This window comes from Melospiza georgiana, chromosome 21, assembly GCF_028018845.1.
Source record: "Melospiza georgiana isolate bMelGeo1 chromosome 21, bMelGeo1.pri, whole genome shotgun sequence".
Classification (NCBI taxonomy): Eukaryota; Metazoa; Chordata; class Aves; order Passeriformes; family Passerellidae; genus Melospiza; species Melospiza georgiana.
The window spans coordinates 10,144,573-10,164,584 of record NC_080450.1 but is presented as its reverse complement, the minus strand read 5'-3'; the positions used below and the strand labels follow the sequence as shown (position 1 = coordinate 10,164,584).

At 59.5% G+C, this 20,012-nt stretch overlaps 1 protein-coding gene across 1 annotated transcript; it reads right to left on the bottom strand.

The window, feature by feature from the left end:
- Window positions 1–3,547: 3,547 nt before the first annotated feature.
- On the bottom strand, window positions 3,548–18,700 carry GRIN2C (glutamate ionotropic receptor NMDA type subunit 2C). The gene is given in 15 exon segments (XM_058038792.1): window positions 3,548–4,933; window positions 5,334–5,566; window positions 6,451–6,638; window positions 7,198–7,358; window positions 7,567–7,796; window positions 7,882–8,007; window positions 9,341–9,494; window positions 9,836–10,004; window positions 10,120–10,331; window positions 10,889–11,003; window positions 11,526–12,121; window positions 13,635–14,058; window positions 18,096–18,467; window positions 18,469–18,605; window positions 18,608–18,700. Coding segments are annotated over 15 exon segments (4,596 nt in total).
- Between the last annotated feature and the right edge of the window lie 1,312 nt (window positions 18,701–20,012).

The window sequence follows — 20,012 nt, the reverse complement described above, 5'->3', positions numbered from 1 at the left end:
TCTGGTTTAGTCTGACTTCTTTTTCCATCCCTTTCTTCCTGATGCGTAGGCACGGAGCAGCTATTCCTGGAGGGGATGGCCGTGACGGATGGGTCTGCAGGCCAAGGAGAAATGGCAAGTGGAAAGGGTAATGGAGACCCTCACCTCTTCTCTATTAGCCTACTGCAACTCTGGGTGCAAGCTGCAAACTCAATTAAAACATCTGTACTTCCCCCTTCTCAATTACGGCTCCTTACACTTAAAGCCAAACAAATTGAATTGCTCCAACGCCTCAGGCTGCAAAGGCAGTTTCTGCCAGCAAATTTATTATCACCATAAAGCGCAGCTTGATTTATGTTAAAATATTAAAGCAGATCTTTATGATGGAAATAAACACTTTCTACTGTGATTCTCTCGAAGGACCTCACAAGCAGCAGTGGATTTTGGGGCTTGGGCTGTAAATCTGAGGCCAAACTGGCATCAGGGAGGAATTCAGTCCATTGCAGCACTTGGAGGAGCAATGGCCAGGGAAAGAAAAACTTTGAACCTAGGAAGAAGCTTTAGGCAAAGCTTCACCACCATCAAGGAGCCACGTGTCCCTGAGGGGATTCAGCCTTTTGAAGGTTTGAGGAAAGTGCCCACCAGCCTTTGCCCTGGATGGATTTGGTCAGCCCAGGAGCTGTCAGTGGGTCAGGAAAGGGCACCTGCTGCAGGGTCACAGCTGGGGAAGGTTTTGTGCCATGGCTTTGCCTTGGCAGGAACCAGGAGGTGGCTGCACCTGCTGCTCCCTCAGGCATCCTTGGGCACAGGCCTGGCAGCTGTGCCCAGCGCCCTCCTGGCCCCATATGTGTCCTGGTTTGTGATTTAAGCAGTTCCCTCTGCCCTGACCTGAGTCACCATCTCCCCCCAGCAGCAGCAGTATGTCCTTGCCATTGGAACCCCTTCCCACTGTGCTGGCCTGCTTTGTTCCCCCTCTCCTCACCAGGATGGCTCTTAGGATGCTGAGCAAAGGGGCAGTGAAAATAGGGTGTGCTGTGGAGATGTCAGAGCTGGCAGAGGCGGGGGGTGGGTTTGGGAGGACAGTGCCTGCTCCCCTCCGTGGGGCTGAGCCCCAGAGTTGGGTAGCCAGCAGTGATCCAGCCTTATTTCTCTCTGCATAGCAGCCCACAGCCTCCCAGGGTACCCTGGGTGCCAGAGCAGGCTGAATTAAAAAGTGATTGATTAGACAATTTCACCAAAAAGAAATAATATTTCTCAACGTCTGTTAAACACTAAATTACCCAGCCCCTCTTTGGAAAGCCTAGCCAGAGGGTGCTTCCAGACTGCTGCTTCCCTGAAGGCTTGTCCCTGGTTTACCCACGAGCAGGGAAATTCTGCAGCAGCAGCAGCAGCTTGGTCCTTCCTTGGTCCTTGAAGGTCACAGATCTCACCTGCACTGGACTGGTCATGCCCCAACACCTCCTTCCCCACCAGTGCCCAGCGCCTGGCACAGAAATGGGAGAAAAGCTCTGCTTTTCCATCCCAATTGGCATGTAAAGATGATTATGCAAATGCCACCGTGGTGGCCAGGGACCTGTGCATTCGCATGGGGCACCCAGAATAGCCCTGGTCCTACACCAGGTGCTGACACCCAGCCCTGGGGCCACCTCTCCTGGGAGCACCCCCTGCACCCCGTTTGTCCCTTGCTGTCCTCAGTCTCCTGCAGCAAAGCCCTTCCATAAAACATGAAGCAGCTCCATTTGGCCTCTGCTGAGTCACCAGGGACATCACTAATTAATTTAAAACGTGGGTTGGGGATTTTTGCTGGGTTTTTTTTTTTCTGCTCCCCTTTGCTGTCACAGCCCCAGCCTCAGCTCAGGTTTGACTGCAGCTGTGTATGCTGGCTTCCACAATTTGAGGGAAGGTTCCCAAGGCCACCCTGAGGCTTTCTGGGGACCAGCCTGTCACTCCAGGGGGCATCTGGGGCACTGGCTGGGAGAAGCTGCCCCGGGTGAATGGGTGCCATCACCTGTGGCAGCCTGGATGAATACCCTCCTCTCCAACCGGATTTATTTACTTATGGCTTTTATTTAAACGCTGGCATCTCCCACCCTCGCCAGGAGGCTTGGAGGGGCTGCCAAAGCCATTAAGAGACAATTGCAATGATAAATAAGAAAAGGGAATTAAAGCACCGGCACCAGTGTGTGATGGCAGCCAGGCTGGGGGATGGGGGGCTTGGCTGGATTTAACCCCAGACAGATGGGTTGAAGCACTGACGGACAGATGGATGGACAGACAGATATTGCCAATGCTTTTGAGCCTGGACCACACGTGGCCAGGCCCTTCTGGAGCTCCTCGGGGTTTTGCAGCCATCCCTGGGGCAGGGCTGGGTGTCCTGGAGCAGTCCCTGCCATCATCCCCTCACTGTTACTGCCCCCAGCAACCCCCAACAACTGTGTTTTAATAGAAAGGAAAAGAAAAAAGAAAAGATAATAAAAGAAAATAAAAACGAAAGAAAAGAAAATATAAAAGAATAAAAGAAAAGCGCTGCTCTAGAGCAGCTTCCCAGGGAGACGTTTATGGAGGAAGGTGATGCCAAAGCTGAGAAGAGGGGCTGAGGGTTGGCATCTCCCTGGGACAGCCCGCCAGCCACGCACGGGCAGCTCCGTGTAGTGCTGGTGGTGCTGCTCGGGGATGGGGCTGGAACCGCCCGGCAAAGCCCTGGCTGCAGCCCCGGAGCTTCAATTTCCTTTTCCCAAAGACGCTCTCCCCTGCCCGAGGCTCCTGTGAGTCACGGCCGCCTCTGGTCGCGCCCCAGCCCGGCAGGGAAAGGGCTGTGTCAGACGTACACGAAGAGAAGAATTAAACCCGGCTCATCTATCACACCTGATTTATGGCTCCATCAGCCTGGGAAGGTGGGAGGAATTTTTCCCTTTCTCATTCTCCACAGCACACCTTCCCCGAGCTGGAGATCCCGGCCAGGCTGCATCACTCACTGACCCGAGCCCAGGCACCCCAAAGCCTGAGCAGGGGGCTCCGGTGCTCGGCTCCAGCCTCTGCACAGGCTGATGGCTCCCAGTTAAACCCTCGGAGCAGTTGCCATTTTTCTTTTCCGTCTTTCCCTTGCCGGTGGGACGAGCCTGTGCCGCGGCTCGGCAGTAACGGGACGCGGACGGGGAGGGGGTGCACAGGACAACGAATGTTCATGGGAATCCATGATGCCAAGGGCAGCCCCGGAGGATGGAAGAAGGGGCCCCAGGCAGCTGAAAATGTCTTTTTAATGACCTGGACATGGCGTTCCGAGTCTTTTAAATGAAACCAAAACGCGACGGCAAAACGGCGGCGATGCGTTTGGCGTCCCCGATGCCAGCCCGCCTATAGGGACAACTCGACCCAGCACGTACCAGCCCTTGCCAGGCTCCTCTGACCCCCCCAAAGAGCGCACCGGGACCCGCCGAGCCGCTTGGAGCATCCCGCCGCCGGCGGTGCGGGACCCGGGAGGCCGGAGCCCGGCCGGGAGCCGCTGGCTGGCCCTGGGGACACCGGGCACAGGGCCGGCAGAGGGGTGCGGACACCCCCCTGTCCCCCATCACACCTCCGACTCCAGGCTGGAGACCCGCCGCCAGGAGCCGCCGGCGCAGGGACTCGCCACCCCGCGGGCCCCCGGCGGCTCCCTCCGCTCCGCCCGCAGCCAGGCCAGGTCCCCGCGCCGCCCGCAGTCCCTGCAGGCGCCGTCCCAGCGCCCGGAGCCCCGGTCACAGCGCTGCGGCCCGGGCTGCTCCCGGCACGGCGCCGAGCCCCGCGAGAGGTGTCTGGCGTAGAGGGGCAGGTCGGGGTAGGAGTTCACGCAGGCGTGGGCAGCGCACGCCGGCACGGTGAAGGCGGCCCGAGGGTTTTGCCGGCAAGCCTCCCGGTAGGACGGCAGCCTGGTGACGGGCGAGCGCGGCGGCAGCCGGCCAGCGGCCTGCGGGCAGCGGGAGCCGCAGCCGTGGCCGGGCTCGGCTTCGGGGAACAGGTCGGGCACGTCGGCGCGGGCCGGGCGCGGGGCCCCGCAGCGCCGCAGCCCCGCCGGCCGCCGCCTCTCGCCGCGCTCCCCGGGCGCCCGCGCCGAGCTCGCCCACCGGCTCAGCTTCTCCCGCTCCGTCCCCGCCGCCTCCGGCCGCGCCGGCTCGCCCCTGGCCCTGCAAGTCCTGGTGACTTTGGGGAAGGCTCCGCGAGAGCAGGACGGAGGCAGGAAGGAGCTGCCCACCTCCCGCTTCTTCTCCGCTGCCGAGAGCAGCCGGGGCAGAGTCCCCGAGCCCCCGTGTGCCCCGTCCCTCTGCAGCAAGGGGTCGTTCTGCAGCCGGTCCCCCCGTCCCGACGGCCGCTTGTGCTCCCTGTAGATGTCCGGTGGCGGGAGGTCCCGGGGGGATGTGGGGGGCGGGAGGGGAGCCCCGACGTGGTTCCCCACCAGCATCTGCTCCCCATAATCCCCTCCTGGGGAAGTCTTCACCAGGAGGTGGGGGAAACCTGTGAGAGCTTCATCCCCTACACAGCCACCCCGAAACTTCAGGGGGTGTAGCAGGTGGGGGTGCTCGTTTTCCCCTCTCCAGTTCTCCTCCCCGTGCAGCCGGGAGTCCACGGGGATGGGCTGCGGCAGCGGCAGCCCCAGGGCAGCGCCCTTGGCGGCGTAGGCTCTCCCCAGCCTGTCGGCGGGGTGCGGGCCCCGGTGTGCACCGGTGCTGTTCTGCACCACGAGCTGGGGTGTCCTCAGGGAGAAGGTGGTCTGGAGGCGCTCGCTGTGGTTGCTCCAGTCCTCAATGGTGCGGGTGGCCTGCTCCAGTGAGCCGCCCACGCTGGCCGTCGTCACCATCTCTTTGGCCGCCTGCAGCATTTTCAGCACGTTGGCCTGGGCTGAGCTGGCAGTGACATCGGGTGTGGGCGCCCGCCCGGGGCTCGACAGGGTCTGCACCCCATTGAAGCAGCTGTAGATACCCTGTGGGGGGAAATGGGGACCCCCCATCATCAGCAAGGTCAGTGGAGTCCTGCCCCCCTGAGCCCACCCTGCTGAGCTGAATTCATGCTGCTGAGTCTGAGGGAGCTTCAGAGCACTGACGCCCCCTCCCCAGGATCCCCAGAGCTTGTCAACGTGGGTGACACTATCCTCTATCACCCCTTTCCCCTTGGGTTGCTGATAAGGGTGTGGGGTCATTCCCAGGACTGAGCCCTTGCCTGAAACCTGGCTTTTCTCACCAAGAGATAATCTCATATCAACAAGAACATCTCCACTCCTTCCCATGCAGGCCAAAGGACAATGCCCACCAAGCCATGTCCATCTCTGTGACACCGTGTGAAGACATTTGGGCCCCTCGAAAGCCCCTGCCAGCATCCCTCACCCTGCTGATGGCCAGGAGGAAGTCCAGCTTGTGGGACTTGGGGACGGAATGACGCAGCTTCCAGTAGACGAGGTGCTCCCAAGCGAAGACCAGCAGGCTCAGCCCCATGGCCACGAGCAGCATGTAGAAAACCCCAGCCATGTTGTCAATGTCCAGCTTGCTGCTCATCACCTCATTCTTCTCATTCTGGCAGATCCCTGACAGCCAAACCGTCTCCAGCTTCTGGGTCTCACCTGGGACATGCATAACAGTGCAGGAGTTGAAAATCCACCCCTGGGAATCATCTTTCCAAGCACATCCCTGCCCCTTTCCAGTCTGCTGTGGGTGGAGGAAGATAAAGAGACCCCTGAGCCTCTGGAGCTGGAATCACTTAATGTTGCTGCTGCCATTGGCCTGAGTATCTGTGGTAGATAGGGAAAGGCGCTCCGGAAGATCTCGCGATGTCAGGGAAAGGCAGGACCCTTTGTTCCCCTAAGATAAGAGATTACCCTAGGAATGTGGCCCCACTAACAGTAGTGCTAGTAACTTTCCATTCCTTACCCAGTACTTTTCCATTCCTTACTAACCATAGATAAGAAGGACAAACCCCCTTTTGACGTAGAGAATCCCTAAGACTATAAAACCCCACGAGAAGAAGTAATAAACGCTTTTTGACCGTCCACCATATTGGTGTCTGCATGTGTCATTGGCCCGAGCGACCCTGGAGAGTTTGGGTCGCCGTGCTGATCCTCAGAACCAGGTCGCCTGCCTTGATCCAGAAGGCAACAAGTATCCCATCCTTCTCCAGGGTCCTCTCCTGACTCTGTTCCCAACCCATGTGCCAGCCAGCCATGCTTACTGTCCTCTTCCCAGGCTTCTCCTCAGGACCCTCAAATGCTGTGCACAGCCATCTCCAGGATTTTACAGCCCCAGAGGGAATGACACACACAACATCCAGAGGATTTCATACCCCTGAAAGGAGCTGGTGAAGTCCCTCAGTGCCGTCCTGCCATGAGGATGTCAGCTGTGAAGGCTGCACAGGGTTTGAGGGCCAAACCCCGTTCGCTGGGTTAATCTGCAGGGCAGGGGTGGGGCAGGATGGGGACAGGGCCGAGGAGGAGCTCGCTCAAACACCCACCATCTCCCAGGAACTGGAGCAGGGCCAGGTCAATGGCCCGCTTCCAGCGCGAGTCCTTCTGCAGGGCGATGCCGTAGCCCGTGGTGGCGAACACCTTCCCGCTGCCGATGGTCACCAGCTTGCAGCCCTCGTCCTTGCCCGCCATGTAGTTGAGCACCGCCGCGTCGTAGATGAAGGCATCCAGCTTCCTGCCCACCAACAGGAGGAAGGGTGAGGAGGGGGCTGAAAGGCTGTTAGCGGGTGAGGGCTGCGCCTGTTTGGGGAGCTCTATCCCTTTCAGAAAGCTGCGGCACATCTGGAGGGGGTTCTGTGTTCTCTTGGTGTCCCTGGCCCATCCTGGAGTGCTGTAACCACACTTGGAGGGGATGTACCCAATCTTGGGGGGAGCTGTACCCCCTGGGGGAGCCATGCCCCCTCTGGGGTGAGCTGCATGCCTTTTGAGGGGAGCTGTAGGAAGCTGTACTCCATCTGCAGCAGGTTGTGCCGTGTTTGGGGGTCCTGTACTGCATCCAGGGAAGATGCACAGAGCCATACCCTGTCTGGGAGAGCTGTACCCATCCTGGGGGGCTCACAACTAACTTCAGGGGGGTTGTACCCCAGTTGAGAAATCCCTTCTCCATCTGGGAAGTCCTGTACCCTATTCCAGGGAGCCATAGTTATTTGGGGGTGCTATACATGGGGGTCATTTGGGGGAGCTCTGAGACCATACCCCATCTGGGGGTCATACCCCATCTCAGGGAGCCATACCCCATTTTGAGGCTGGTGAGGGCGTCCTCCACAGAGCGCTGGTTGTACTTCACCATGTGGGTGTGCATGTCGGGGTAGTTGCTGCGGATGTTCCTCTCGGTGCTGCCGTTGGGGACGGTGCCAAAGCGGAAGGGTGGGTACTGCTCCTGTGGCCTCTGGAACTGCAATGGGGAGCCCCAGGGGGTGGCATCACACAGTGCCCATGCCTTTCCATGTCCCCAGCATGTCCCCTCCCCGCAGCCAGCCCTCTGCTCGTACACTCACGCCCAGCCAACTGGCAATGATGTGTAGCTCCACACACATCACTGCCAGTAACTTCAAAAAGGGCTGTCTTTAGGGATTTTTTAGGGTTCCCACCCCAATGATCACCTTCCTGTCACTCAGCCCTGACACGGTGTCAATGTACTGCTCCTGGATCATGAAGGCAGCCAGGTTGGCCGTGTAGCTGGCGAGGAAGATGACAGCGAAGAAGGCCCAGATGAGCACCATGATCTTGCTGGTGGTGCCCTTGGGGTTCTCGATGGGGACGGAGTTGTTGAAGACCAGAGCCCACAGCAACCACACGGACTTGCCGATGGTGAAGGAGGGACCTCCTGGCCCTGCAGAGACAGGGAACAGAGGGGACATTTGTCAGCCCAGGCAGGGATGTGCCCCCCTCTCCCAGCTCCCACCTTCCCAACTCACTTTTGCCACTGGTGAGGTTCTGGTTGTAGCCAACGGGGCTGAAATACTCGAACACGAAGACAGTGATGGCCACCACAGTGAGGCACATGACAAACATCATGACCCACACGGCTGGGCTATAAGGCTCTGCAAAGCAAGTAGAACTTTGTGAGCCTCCAAAGACATCCCCTGGTCCTCTGAGGACTGCCAGGAGCCCTCCTGGATGGATGGGGCTCATCCTGAATATTGCCCCTCCTTGGAGAGGAGCTGGATGTTGGCACCACCATGGCCAAGCAGGTCCACAGGGAATCTGGAGGGAAGGGGGTTGCTACAGAGCTAGGGGATGCAGCCATGCTTCCCTGCCTAGACCAAATCAGCTTCTCACCAACAGGGAGATCTTTACAAAATGCTACCCATCTCCAGGGTCACTGCAGGAGGGTTTCCCATGGGATTACAGGTTGTCCCCCATGATGGTTCTGGAGACAGGACTGTGCCTGCATCAGGCACAGAACCAGCCCCCCAGCCCTGCTCAGCCCTGGGGAGAGCCCCCCGTGAGTGGGGACAGGCAATGAGCCCCTGCCTGCCCAAGATGATGTGGGATGGAGCAGCAGGAGCACAGGATGCAGCAGCAGGAGCGCTGGGGATGCATCCGAGCCATCAACGTGCAGCCACCGAGGTCCATTTATCAGCGCGTCCTTCGCTGTCAGGGAGGAGAGGCCTCCCCTGATGGGGATGTGGCTCACTAGCACAGAGGCAGCAGACACAGGGACATGGGGACAGCAGACCCCAGCCCTGCCAAACCAGGGCAGGATGCTCCATCTCTCCCTGGGGCTGGTGAAGGTGACCCTGCTTCCATGGGAGTCTGGACTTTGTGGTGTGGGGGGGACAAGATGAGGAGGATGTGCCCAGGCTGATGGTGCCAGCTTCCATGGCATCCCCAGCACCCTCGTGCACCCTCCCCACACAGGAGCCCAGTGCCAGCTGAGCTGGGACATGGATGCTGTGCCCTTGCCAAGTGCAGAGAGCGCTGCTCAAGCTCAATTTCCTGATGACATTGGCCCATCCCCCCTACCTAGGCTGCAGCTTTGCTGGTGTAAAACTCATTAAATAAAACTTGTAGCACTGGTGGTTTCCCACACTTGGCTTAACCACTGGCTCTGGTGATGGTGGCAGAGATGGGTCCCCAAAGCAGAGATCCAAGCTGGCAAATCCTCCCATGTCCCCATCCTCCCTCCTCCACACACAAAATGAAGAGGAGAAAACCACTGAGCCCAGCCTTAGTCTCCAGCCTCCATCTCCATAATAAAAGGATTATTCAGGCAGGGAAGAAAGAAGCCCCAAAGCCGACAGCACAATCTCCTTCCCTTATGACTTAGGCTTTTTTTCCTTGAAAGTTGTTAAAATTGAACAATATTTCCAATTTGCCTTTGTAGGAAGCATGGGATGAGCCTGCAGAAAGACAAGGGGACACAGGGCTCACCCAGGAAAGCAGAGGGGGACACGGTGCCGTTGCTGCGGGCCACCATGACGCTGATGCCCGTCTCCACAAAGGGCACGGAGAAATCCACAATCTCAGACCGCTCCTCATTGATGGTGAGGGAGCCAATGGCCATGTCTGCACGCTTGTAGTACACCTGGAAAAGGGGCAGGTGAGCTTGGGATGGGCAGAGGGACAAGCAGAGGGACCCAGACCACTTTCCCCAGGCATTTCCTCATCTCCAGCATTTCCAGCCTTAATTTCTGCCTTTTTTAAAAAACAATATTATCTTCCTAAGTGATCAGGGGCACAGACACAACCTGCTGTGCAGTTGTAAGTGTTCATCTGATGACTCCTCCAGGGAGGAGCTCGTGCCAAGCTCTGCCCTGCCCACAGTCCCACCACAAATTCCATCTTCATCAGGAAAGCCCCAGGTCAGGAGTGAGTGGTGCCCTCCAGGGAGTGTCAAAGCGGGGTCTGAGCCAGGCCCATCCCTACCTCACCAATCATTCCATTCCAGACCCCACGCACGATCTTGCCATGTTTGCCATTGGTCACCAGGTAGAGGTCATAGGAGAACTTCACTGCCTTGGCCAGCTTCTTCAGGATGTCAATGCAGAAACCTTTGCAGCACAGCTTGGTGTAGGGATCCACAAGGCCATCCCCACTGGAAACACACCAGCAAAGATGGGTTGGACCAAACAGAGATGCTCTGAGCACCCTGGACACCACGTGCCAAGGGCGTGGTGGCCAGCCTTGCCCAGCTCCGCGTCCCTGCCCACCTGTGGGAGGAGTTGGTCTGCTTGCGGCAGGGCACGGTGTTGCGCACGCAGACCCCCGTGCTGGGGTCCGTGTTCTCCACGATGACAAAGGGTCTCTCCTCCAGGGTGGCCACTGTCAGGTGGCGGTTGTCGACCACGGGCTGCATGAAGGAGCCGTAGCGGGGCCACACCGGGTACTTCATGTGGATGATGCCTTTCTCCCACTTGCCCACCTGCCCCCGAGGGAGAGCGCACGGTCACCCCTGTGAGGGTCTCTGGGGGTCACACGTGATCCCATATCCATCCTCCCACCTTTGGGGCTTATTCCTTGTGAGCCCCATCTCAGCCTCCCTTTCCCCACACGCCCGTGGACCACGGGGTGAGGTGTTTCCTCCTGAGCCCCGAGCTTCACACTCAGGTGAGCACAGACCTGGCCAAACTTTACCCAAAATACTTTCAAACTACAAAAAAACCCTCCATGCATCTTGTTTCAGATCTAGGTGTTTGGCTGCTGTTCTCCAGAAGTGGGCATCTGCATTTCTGACTTTTTTTGAACTTATCAGCCAAATTGCAAGGAAAAATTGTCAGCTCCTGCCAGAGCTTTGGTGCTCATCATTGCTGCAAACGCCCACCATGGCACCATGGGTACTTTTGGGACCAGCCATGGTACTTTTGGGTTTTGCATGGTACAACCCACCCCAGGATGGGACCCCAGCCTGTGCAAGGCCCCAGGCTCACCCTGCCCAGCCACCCTGCAGTGTGCCCATTTCAGGGGGCCTGGGGGTCCTACCATCTCCCAGAGCCGGTGCTGGTTGAGCGTGATCACCACCATGGTGGGCTTGACCAGGTAGCCACCTTCATTGAAGGAGAAATCCCTGTGCTCCCATGTCACATTGAGAAGGTGCCTGGTGGGACACAGAGCCTGTAAGCCCTTGGCTGTGCAGCCCTGCACTGTACAGCCCTCCTCCTCCTCCTCCACCTTCACCCAGGCTGCCACAGGTCCCATGGAGACACGTGGGGCTGAGAGCTGGGGACCAGCTTTAACACCCATGCAAGGGGCAGAGGGGAGCTGGAGAAAGCTCTTCTAGCAAGGAGGCACCAAGGATGATGGCCCACTGCAGGGCTGAGGGTGGACAGACTGCCAAAGCAGCTCTGAGGCACCACAGAGCTGTGATAGCCCCCCCTGGGACCCCCAGGGTTCCTGAGTCGCCAAGAAACGTGGGAAAAGGCAAGGGAGATGCTGGGACATCCCTGGGGAGATGCTCCAGGAGAATCACAGCCAAGAGGCACGGACCACCAGCTGTAGCCCTCAGCGAGCACCATCCTTGCTGCTCGCCAGCTCCATCCCCCTCCTCCCCTGCCCTCTCCCTGCCCTTTTTCCCACTCCTCCCGTTTCACACCCACGCCAGGGGCTCCCCATTCCTCACCGGTAGAAGCTGCTGTTGGTGGCCGTGGCCCTGGAGGGGGCCCAGCAGTCCCGCCCCACCTCGGGCAGGTAGCCGTGGGCGCGGAAGAAGCTGGCGGCCCCCATGGCGATGATGGCCACGCCGTCGCGCACCTTCTGCCGCAGGCTCAGCTTCCAGCTCTCCGTCACCACGCTGATGAGGCCCACCGGGAAGGACGAGGGCGGCACCTCCATGTTGCCCACTGTCATGCTGGGCACGATCCAGATGTATCCTGGCCCCACAAGCCCGGCTTGTTCTGCCATGGAGAAGAGGTACTCGGCCTCCTCTCGGGAGCAGTAAACAATGAGGACCTGGGCATCAATCTGGCGCAAGAGCCGCTGCGTCCTGGAGCTGCTCTGCTCCTGGCTCATCTCGAAGGTGAGCACCTCTTGCAGCTCCCAGCCAAAGTAGCTGGCATCCGTGAAGGAGCGGATGACGTCCAGGAAGATGTTGTAGCCTGGGTAGAGGCTGGTGATGACAGCAAAGGAGCCCCAGTCGTATTCCTCCAGCACCTTGAAGATCACCTGGATTTGCTGCTCAATGGAGACACCCAACTGCAGGAAAGCTGATCCGGGCTCCTGAGGGAGGAGAGGGATCAGGGGCTGCTCTGGCATCATGATCCAGGTGTCATGCACCCATGCAAGCCTCCTTGCATTTGCCATCATGAAAAGTTCAAGATTGCCATGAACTGGTGTGGTCCATGGGCTGGAGATACCCAAAATCACACTAATGCTCCTCCAAAGAACTTCACCCCATGCAAACGGTCAATTCCTGCAGCCTCACATCCATTTCTTAGCATATTGACCAAAAATGTCTCCATCCTCCAAGGGAGATCATCAGTTTCTCCTTAAGCCAGGAGAAGGAGGTGGGCAAGAGTTCTGCCAGGAGCCTAAATCCCATCCCTGCTCCATCTCACTACCTGCAGTCAGAGCCTGTGTGGCTCCTTCCCTCCCGCTCCACCTCCCTGGCCATCTGGCCTCTCATTAGCAAACCTTAATTGGTCTGATTCTGTCTTAAATGATTCAGCGAATGGCAGTTGCCGAAGGTCACGTGCAGGCAGCAGGTTTTGCCACCCAGACCCTCCCCACCTCCAGAGAAATAGTCTGGGGTGAGCCCCAGAGAATCCCAGACAGGGAGGAGGTGGAGATCCCTCCACTGACCCCGAAATACGCAGCCCCTGGAGAAAGCTGCAGAAAATCACCCGGCAGCAAAGCCATGGATATTTTTCCATTGCTCCGGGCTCCATCTACACCCATCTGAGTCCACTGCACCAACCAGAGCCCAGCACACCCACTGCCACCCACCCACAATGCGCTCGAGGGGCTCCATGAGCACCAGTGAGTACAACAGGGCTGTGGGAGTGCAGTCCAGGGGGATTGGACCCCAAGCCACTATGCAAGAAAAGCACAAAATCTGTTCCCTGAAGAAGGGCAGGATCTCCAGCCACAGGAAAGAGCAAGCACTGAAAGCCCTCCAGCACCCAGGCCGGGCAGGCTGAGGACACAGCCCAAATCTGCATGCCCAGGACCCTCCAGCCTGGCTCCAGCTCTCCCTGCCACCAGCAGCTCCCAGCAGGCAGGTGACAGTAACTGACAGTGTCTGATGCCAGCGAGGAGCAGAGAAGACAGAAACCCTGTGTCAGCCACGGCGCACCTGAGATCAGTGGCACAGCTGAACAAGGCTTCTCCTTGCAATGCTGCCCACGCAGCCATTCCAGGGCTGGATCCAGCCCCAGCAGGGCAGGAGGAAGATAAGGCTGTGATAACCCTGCCAGTGCCCCAGCGGCCGCAGTGCCACCAACCCACATCCCGTGGTGGGCACAGGAAGCAGCACACCAGGGAAGGTCCTTCCACTGGGTATTGAGGTCCTCTCCCCCACCCCTTTAACGGGGCTCCTCCTAGAAATCCCCACCATGTCCCACCACCCCAGTAAGCCACACTGCCACAGCCACTGATCCACCATTCCTGCCCCTGATCCCAAAGGCTGCAGTCCAGCAGTTCCTCTGCCCTCCAGCATTCCACATCCCTTACCTACACCACTCTAATAGTTCCTCATTTCTCTCATCCCCCCTGGAAATAGTGAGTACCTCACCTTTGGGGTCAGGACCACAGCAGACCCTCCACTGATGCTGATGATGGGGACCTGGGTCTGGGATGAGATGAAGTCAAGGATCTGGGCCACGGCCTCTGTGCCCACGTTGTCTTCAAAGACGATGCCGTGGATCTTGTGGCCGGCAAGGATGTCGCAAATCTGGGTGAGGAGGGTGCTGGGGTTGGTGTTGTTGACGACAACAGTGATGGGGTGGATCTCCAGGGGCATGTCCAGGAAGCTCTGGGGGCTCAGGCGGGAGCGGATGTGCAGGGGGTAGGACGTGCCCCCGAACACCACGGCCACGTTGACCACGGGCTCCTGGGGGCCCGGCAGCAGGATGTCCGTGAAGGCGGCCGAGCAGCCCAGCACCATCGACAGCAGCAGAGCGTGCGCCGGCGCTCTGCCCATGTCCACCAGCGTGTCCCTGCCAGCACAGGACACAGCCCCTCGCATCCAGCTGCACACCAGCACCCCCAGCCCGCCCATCCCCGCCCTCCCCACTGCCCTGGGGCATCACCATGGAGGGCTGACCCCAGGGAACGAGGGGACCCTCATCCTTTGGACACTGGATGTGGTGAAGGAATGACCACGGGGTTGTACTCACCACCCACTGTACACCTCAGTGCTGTGTCACTTGTCTCCAGTCTTATCAACCACTGACCCTTCACAGCCAGCCCCTGCTTCCCACCACCACCCTGTCCTCATCTCACCATCACCATCTCCCTCCCACTGCCCTCCCACCCCATCCAAAAGCCACCACTGCTGCACTGGTCCATGTCATCCCTTCAGCCAGGGACAGAGACAGCTGCAAGAGATGCCAGGAGGGGCTGGGAGCTCTTTGGTGCCTCTCTCTGCAGCAGACAGCCACCTTCAATATTCAAAGGCTTTGCCCTTGACGGATGGTTCAGCTCTGCACCCTGCTTGTTGAGATTTTGCAAATCACAGTCACTGAAGTAGCTGGTTCCCTGCCTGTCCCGCTGACTGTCTCCTGCCCATCACCCTACTTCAGCCCCTTCTCTGCCACAAAATCCCAACCACTGCACCTATCTGGCTCCATATCTCCAAGTTTTCCCTCCAAGTATTCCACAGCATCCTTCCGCTTTCCTCCTTCTCTTTGCCCCCAGTGTGTGTCCCCTGCTGGCAGTGCCCACCCCGATGGGACACCCTCACCCTGTGTCTGTGCTGGCTACAGCCCAAATCCAGGCTCCCAGGGGCTGTTTGGGCACACGCTCCCTGCCAGGTCCCCAGCTCCCCACTGCCCCTGGGTGCTCACGCCGCAGCAGTTGAGGTGACAGTCCCCTGAAGTGGGACACATGCCAGCCCACAGTGATGCACCCCTGTGCTGGAGTTCACCTCTCAGAGACCACCAGCAAAACCAACCTGTGGCCAGGGGTATCCAAGCCCCTCTGAGCCCCATTTCCCCCAGGACGGTCACCCTTGTGCCAAGTGGGGCAGCAGGGAGGGGACAAGCAGCCCTCCACAGTGGCACCAGTGTTGCTTCATGCAGCAAGGTGCCAGCTGGTGCTAAGAAACGTCACTTGCAATTAAAAGCTGCTGTTGCTTAATGTGTCTCCAGCACAGCCAGATGCTCCTCTCACTGAGTCCCGGCTGGTTTTGGGGTCTGGGCTGCCCTGGTGACCTGCACCCCAACGCTCCTCCCTGCCGCAGTGACGGACACTGCAAAAACATTGCCAGCGTGCCGAAAATGCAGGATATAAACCCAACAGCTGCTGGGCTGGGCACCCTGCAAGAGCTGCACGGTGCAGATTTGAGCACTGGGGCTGTTCCCTCCAGGGAACACAAACCACACATTTCCCTCCTGTACCCCATGGCTACCAGCAAGTCTTGGGCACCTGTCCGGGCACAGATGCTCACCAGGCAGCATCTCTCTCAAGCAGCTGCGTTTCCTCAGGGAATCATCCTCCCCCAGCACCCAGCACCACCCAGGGGGTTCACTCCACCTGACTGCATCTCCCAGCCCTCTGCACGTCGCAGCTGGTGGAGCTGCAGGAGCCACAGCGCCACAGCGCCGGCCGCAGCCGGGGCCCCTTGGCCAGAGAGGGCAGCAGGTGAGTCATGCCACGCTGGCAGCGGCCCATGCTCCGGCACGGCCAGCTCGGTGCCAGGGCAGCCTGCACTGCCTGCTCCTCACTGCGAATTCCCAAGTATTTTTAGTCCTGTGATAAATAATTCATTGGGAATCCGGCATCAGCTACCCAAGCAGAGAGGAAGGGGAGCAACACGCCACCCAAAACAAACAGAACCGCCCTGCCAGCAGCACTGCCCGTCTGAGCCCTCCTCAAGGACGTTTAAATATACTCTGGGCCCTTGTGGTGATTGATTGGGTTTGCTTGTGCCAGCCCTGGCACCTCACCTACTCCAGGACCCGATCCTCCTCTTCCTCAACTCAGTCTTGCCCAAGCTCGGGAGCCTCCTCCAGTACCGAGCACTCCAGGCACAGACCAGTGGTTGTCCCTTGCCGTGCCAAGCTCTGCCACCCCCTGCTCCTGGCTCTGACTGGGGACAGGGCTCAGCAATCCGGTTTCCCAGGGACCAAGCCGCAGGTGGAAAACATCCCTGTCCCTCACAGCTGAAATGCAATGGCAGCAGCAGAGGGGAGCTGGGCATGGGCTCATGCCATCGTTCAGCCCGTGCTGAGACATCCAGGGCAATGAATTTCCATCCTTCCCAGGAGCCTGGTGCCTCCATGCAGAGTCAGGCTGGCTCTCCACAGCCTTTGGTGGACACGGAGGGGTTTAAGGCCACAGAGCCTGTGGCTGGCAAGGGCTGCATGTGCAGGTTGGAGATGGGGCTGCTCCAAAATGGCCGAATTTGGGAGGCAAAGGGCAGCCAGCTCCTCCAGCCCAGCTAGCACCACGCGTTTCCAGCCCACTGTTTCTCCTACTGACCTAGAGGGGTACAGGAGAATTTTGGGGCTTTTTGGGGGAGATGACAGATTGCAGGAAAGTGGTGGAGGCTGAGGAGAAACTGAGCCCATTCTGGAGCTACTGCCAGAGCTGGGGCTGCTCTTGGGCTCAGCACAACGCAGCAAAGCCCCTGCCAACTTCAAAGAAAATCCACATTTCCCAACCCCTGGTAGGAAACAGTGCAGAATTGGTCCCTTGGGAAAAGACTTTCCCAAAAGGGAGGTTTTCCAGCTGGGTGAAAGGCCAGTGGCCAGTCAGGGTCAGGAGGAAGGTGGCCATGGCCAGGAGCCTGGGCAAGGCAATGCCACCTCCTGGCAGCCTCCCCAAGGACCAGAGGACACCACAAAGCTGCTTGGTGTCTTTGCCCCTTGTTTTTTGTTGCTTTGGGGTAGTTTTGAGCACATTAACCACCTTCCTAGGCACAACTTCCCCTGGTGCACCCAACTCACAGAAACCTTGTGCTAAAGGCACCAATAGAACCCTTACTTCTCACCAGACCCTGAAATGCCATTTTAATGCAACAGGGAAAGTTTGCTCCTCATTTTAAACCTCCTTTTGTTTGCCCTCCCTCCTTCCTCTGCTCCAAGAGAGGGAGACCTCATGCAGATATTTTGACCTCAGGAATGGGAAAAACAAAATTCCAAAATGCAAAATATCATTCAGGAAAGAGAAACCTTATGTCCCCAAAAAAAGCCTCCAAGCCTGAAATCAGAGGGAAAATGCAGCCTGCGCCAGGGGATGGGGAACGGGAAGGACAGAGCAAAGCCAAGCCTGGCGGGAGCCCTGTGGGGAGGAGAGGGGGCACTGAGGAGGGCACCAGGATGTGCCAGGGCTTGTCACTGCCCCGATGGGGACATCCCTGTGCAGCAAGGAGACCTCGATGAAGCCCTTCAGAAGGGGATAAAGCAGCAAAACCTCCTCAAAGACAACTCGTCACCTTCCCTGTGCCCATGCAGGGGGGATGACTCGGGACAGAGCAGCGCTGGCAGCCCTCGGCAAGCCCCATCTCCTTTCAACCTTCATCTGTCGCCAGCCGGCATCACTCTCCTCTTCCTCACCACCCTCCCCTTGCTCGCCCGCACCTCTGACAGCAACAGTTGCGGGCCGGGGGCTGCGGGCCGGGGCCACGGGCAGGGCCCCACACGCACGCACCGAAACGCAGCTTAAAAAGGTCGAATATGGATTAACCAAAAATAAACGCCAAGTGTCCTGCCTGCCGCTGGGTTACGCAAGGTGGCGGCGGGGGACACAGGGCTGGTGGCACCCAGGGAGGTCTCCTCAGTTTTTCCTGCCACACGCTCCCCCCAAAACCCCCCAGAAGAGCGCCCAGGACTGAGGCTCGTTCCCGTCCCGTGCCCGGGATGGGGAGCGGGAGCTCCGGGATGCGGGGGATGCTGAGCTAGGGGAGGACGGACAGGGAAACCCCCACCCCAGAAAAAACAAGCGCCCCATCCCGGAAAGTTGCTGGCGGCGGTGGCGAGGCGGCAGCGGAGCCCGTCGGGCCCCGGACGCCCCCAGCCCGCCCGGTACTTACGGGACCGCGGCTGCCCGGTGCCTACATCCCCCGCGGCTCCGGCGGGGCTCGTCCCACCGGGGGCTCGGCTCTGCCAAAGCTTCTCCTGGCGCGGGGCAGCCCCCCGGGGCACGGTCGGCGCCCGCCGCGGCTGGCGGGGGGCTCCGGCGGCCGCCGTCGGTCCCGGCTCGTCCTTGGCGGCGGCGGCGGCGGCGGCGGCTCTGCGGCGGCGGCGGGAGGCAGGGACGGCAGCGGGGGAAGGAGGGAGCGGGAGCGGAGCGGGTGTGCACGGGGGGGGGCCCGGTGGCAGCAGGTGTCTCGGCGACCTCCGAGCGCCGGCAGCCATCTCCCCCCGGCCCGGGAGCGGCGGGGCGGCCCGGGCGGGACGGCCGGGGGAGGGATGCGGGGATGGAGGCTGGGGGGAGCCCGGGGGCGGTGGAAGGACAGGACGTGTGTCCTCCCGCCTCGCCGCAACTTCGGGGCTGGCCGCCAGCCCCGGTGGAAGGGGGGGGCACGGGGGACAGGCAGCCCTCCCTCCCTCCCGAAAGCGGCCCGCCTCTCCTGGCACCGCGGCCGGAGAGAGAAGGCGGCAAGACCCCGTCTTTTCCTTCGCCCCTCTCCTCCATCTCCAGGAGGGAAAACCCATGGTAAAATGGCACAGACTCCCTCTCTGGGCAGTGCCCGTCCCCAGCCCCGGTGAGGGCTGGAGGAATGCGGTTGGACTCATTCCCTCCCGCCAACATCTCCCATCCCTTTGCCGATTGAACTGGTGGAGAGCGGCCAGCTGCCCACCGTGGTGCCCCCCGGGCGGTGCAGGACAGCCTCAGGGTCCCCATCGGTCACGGGGAGGGGGGTGACACTGAGCAAAGCCCCCGCAGGCAGCAGCATCCTCCAGCTGTCGCCAGTATTAAAGCATCAGCTGATCCCGCAGCACTGGTTTAGAGCGAGCCAGACTGGGGGACCGGCTGGGGCGGGGGGGTAGAAAAGGGGAGAGATACAGTAAAGGAAGGGGGGAGACAGGCAGGGCCCTGCTGGGGCTCCCGTGTCCTCGGTGGTGCCCCAAAATGAGCCGTGGCTGCAGGCAGACGGACTAGGGCTCTGGCAGCACCTGGCAGGAGTCGGAGCTCAACGCAGACCCCACTGTGAGGGGCAGATTCTCCCAAACCTCCCCATGTCCCGGCTCAGAGCCACCAAAACCCTGGGAACCACCCTGAGAGCACCGAGCCAGGTGCCAGCAGCGCCCGTGCCCAGGCACTGCCCCTCTGCCTCCCCCGGGGACAGACGCCTGGCTCAGGGACAGGGCCACCCAAATGGGTGTTGGGCGTCTGCCACCCAGGCTGGCACTGCAGCCACCTGCAACGGCATCCTTGTGGCTGCTGGGCCTGGAGAGGCCCTTTCCAGAGCAGTTTCAACTTGCCTAAAATCCTTCTGTCTGCGCTCAGCCATGAGCTGCCTGATGCAGGACTTCCACACACCATCCCTGATCCCCGAGACAGCCTGGCCACCTTCTGCCCGGGTGCTGTGGGTGCCTTTGGGGCACCTCGGGGGTGCAAAGGTACCAAAAACAAAAACAAAAAACCAAAACCAACCAAACAAACAAACAAAAAAAAAAAAAAAAAAAAAAGAGGGAAAGGAAAAATGCATCTAGGGCTACGTTTTAATCCCTGTAAAGCAGCACCCGCTCTCTGCAGGAGAGCTCAGCCAAATCTCTCAGGTTGCTGCAGTGTGAGGGCTCAGGGCAATGGGGCACGCAGGATCTGTCCTGCCCTGGGTACCTGCTGGCCGTGTCCTGCTCCTCAGCCTCTGCCTGATTCTGGCAGCACTGTCCACTCTCCTGCCCAAAGGCAGATTTAAGGGTTGGCAACAGGTCCTCAACACCTCAAATTCTCCTCCCAGGTGACAAAAGGGACGATCTTGGGTTAACCATTGAAGGAGGCA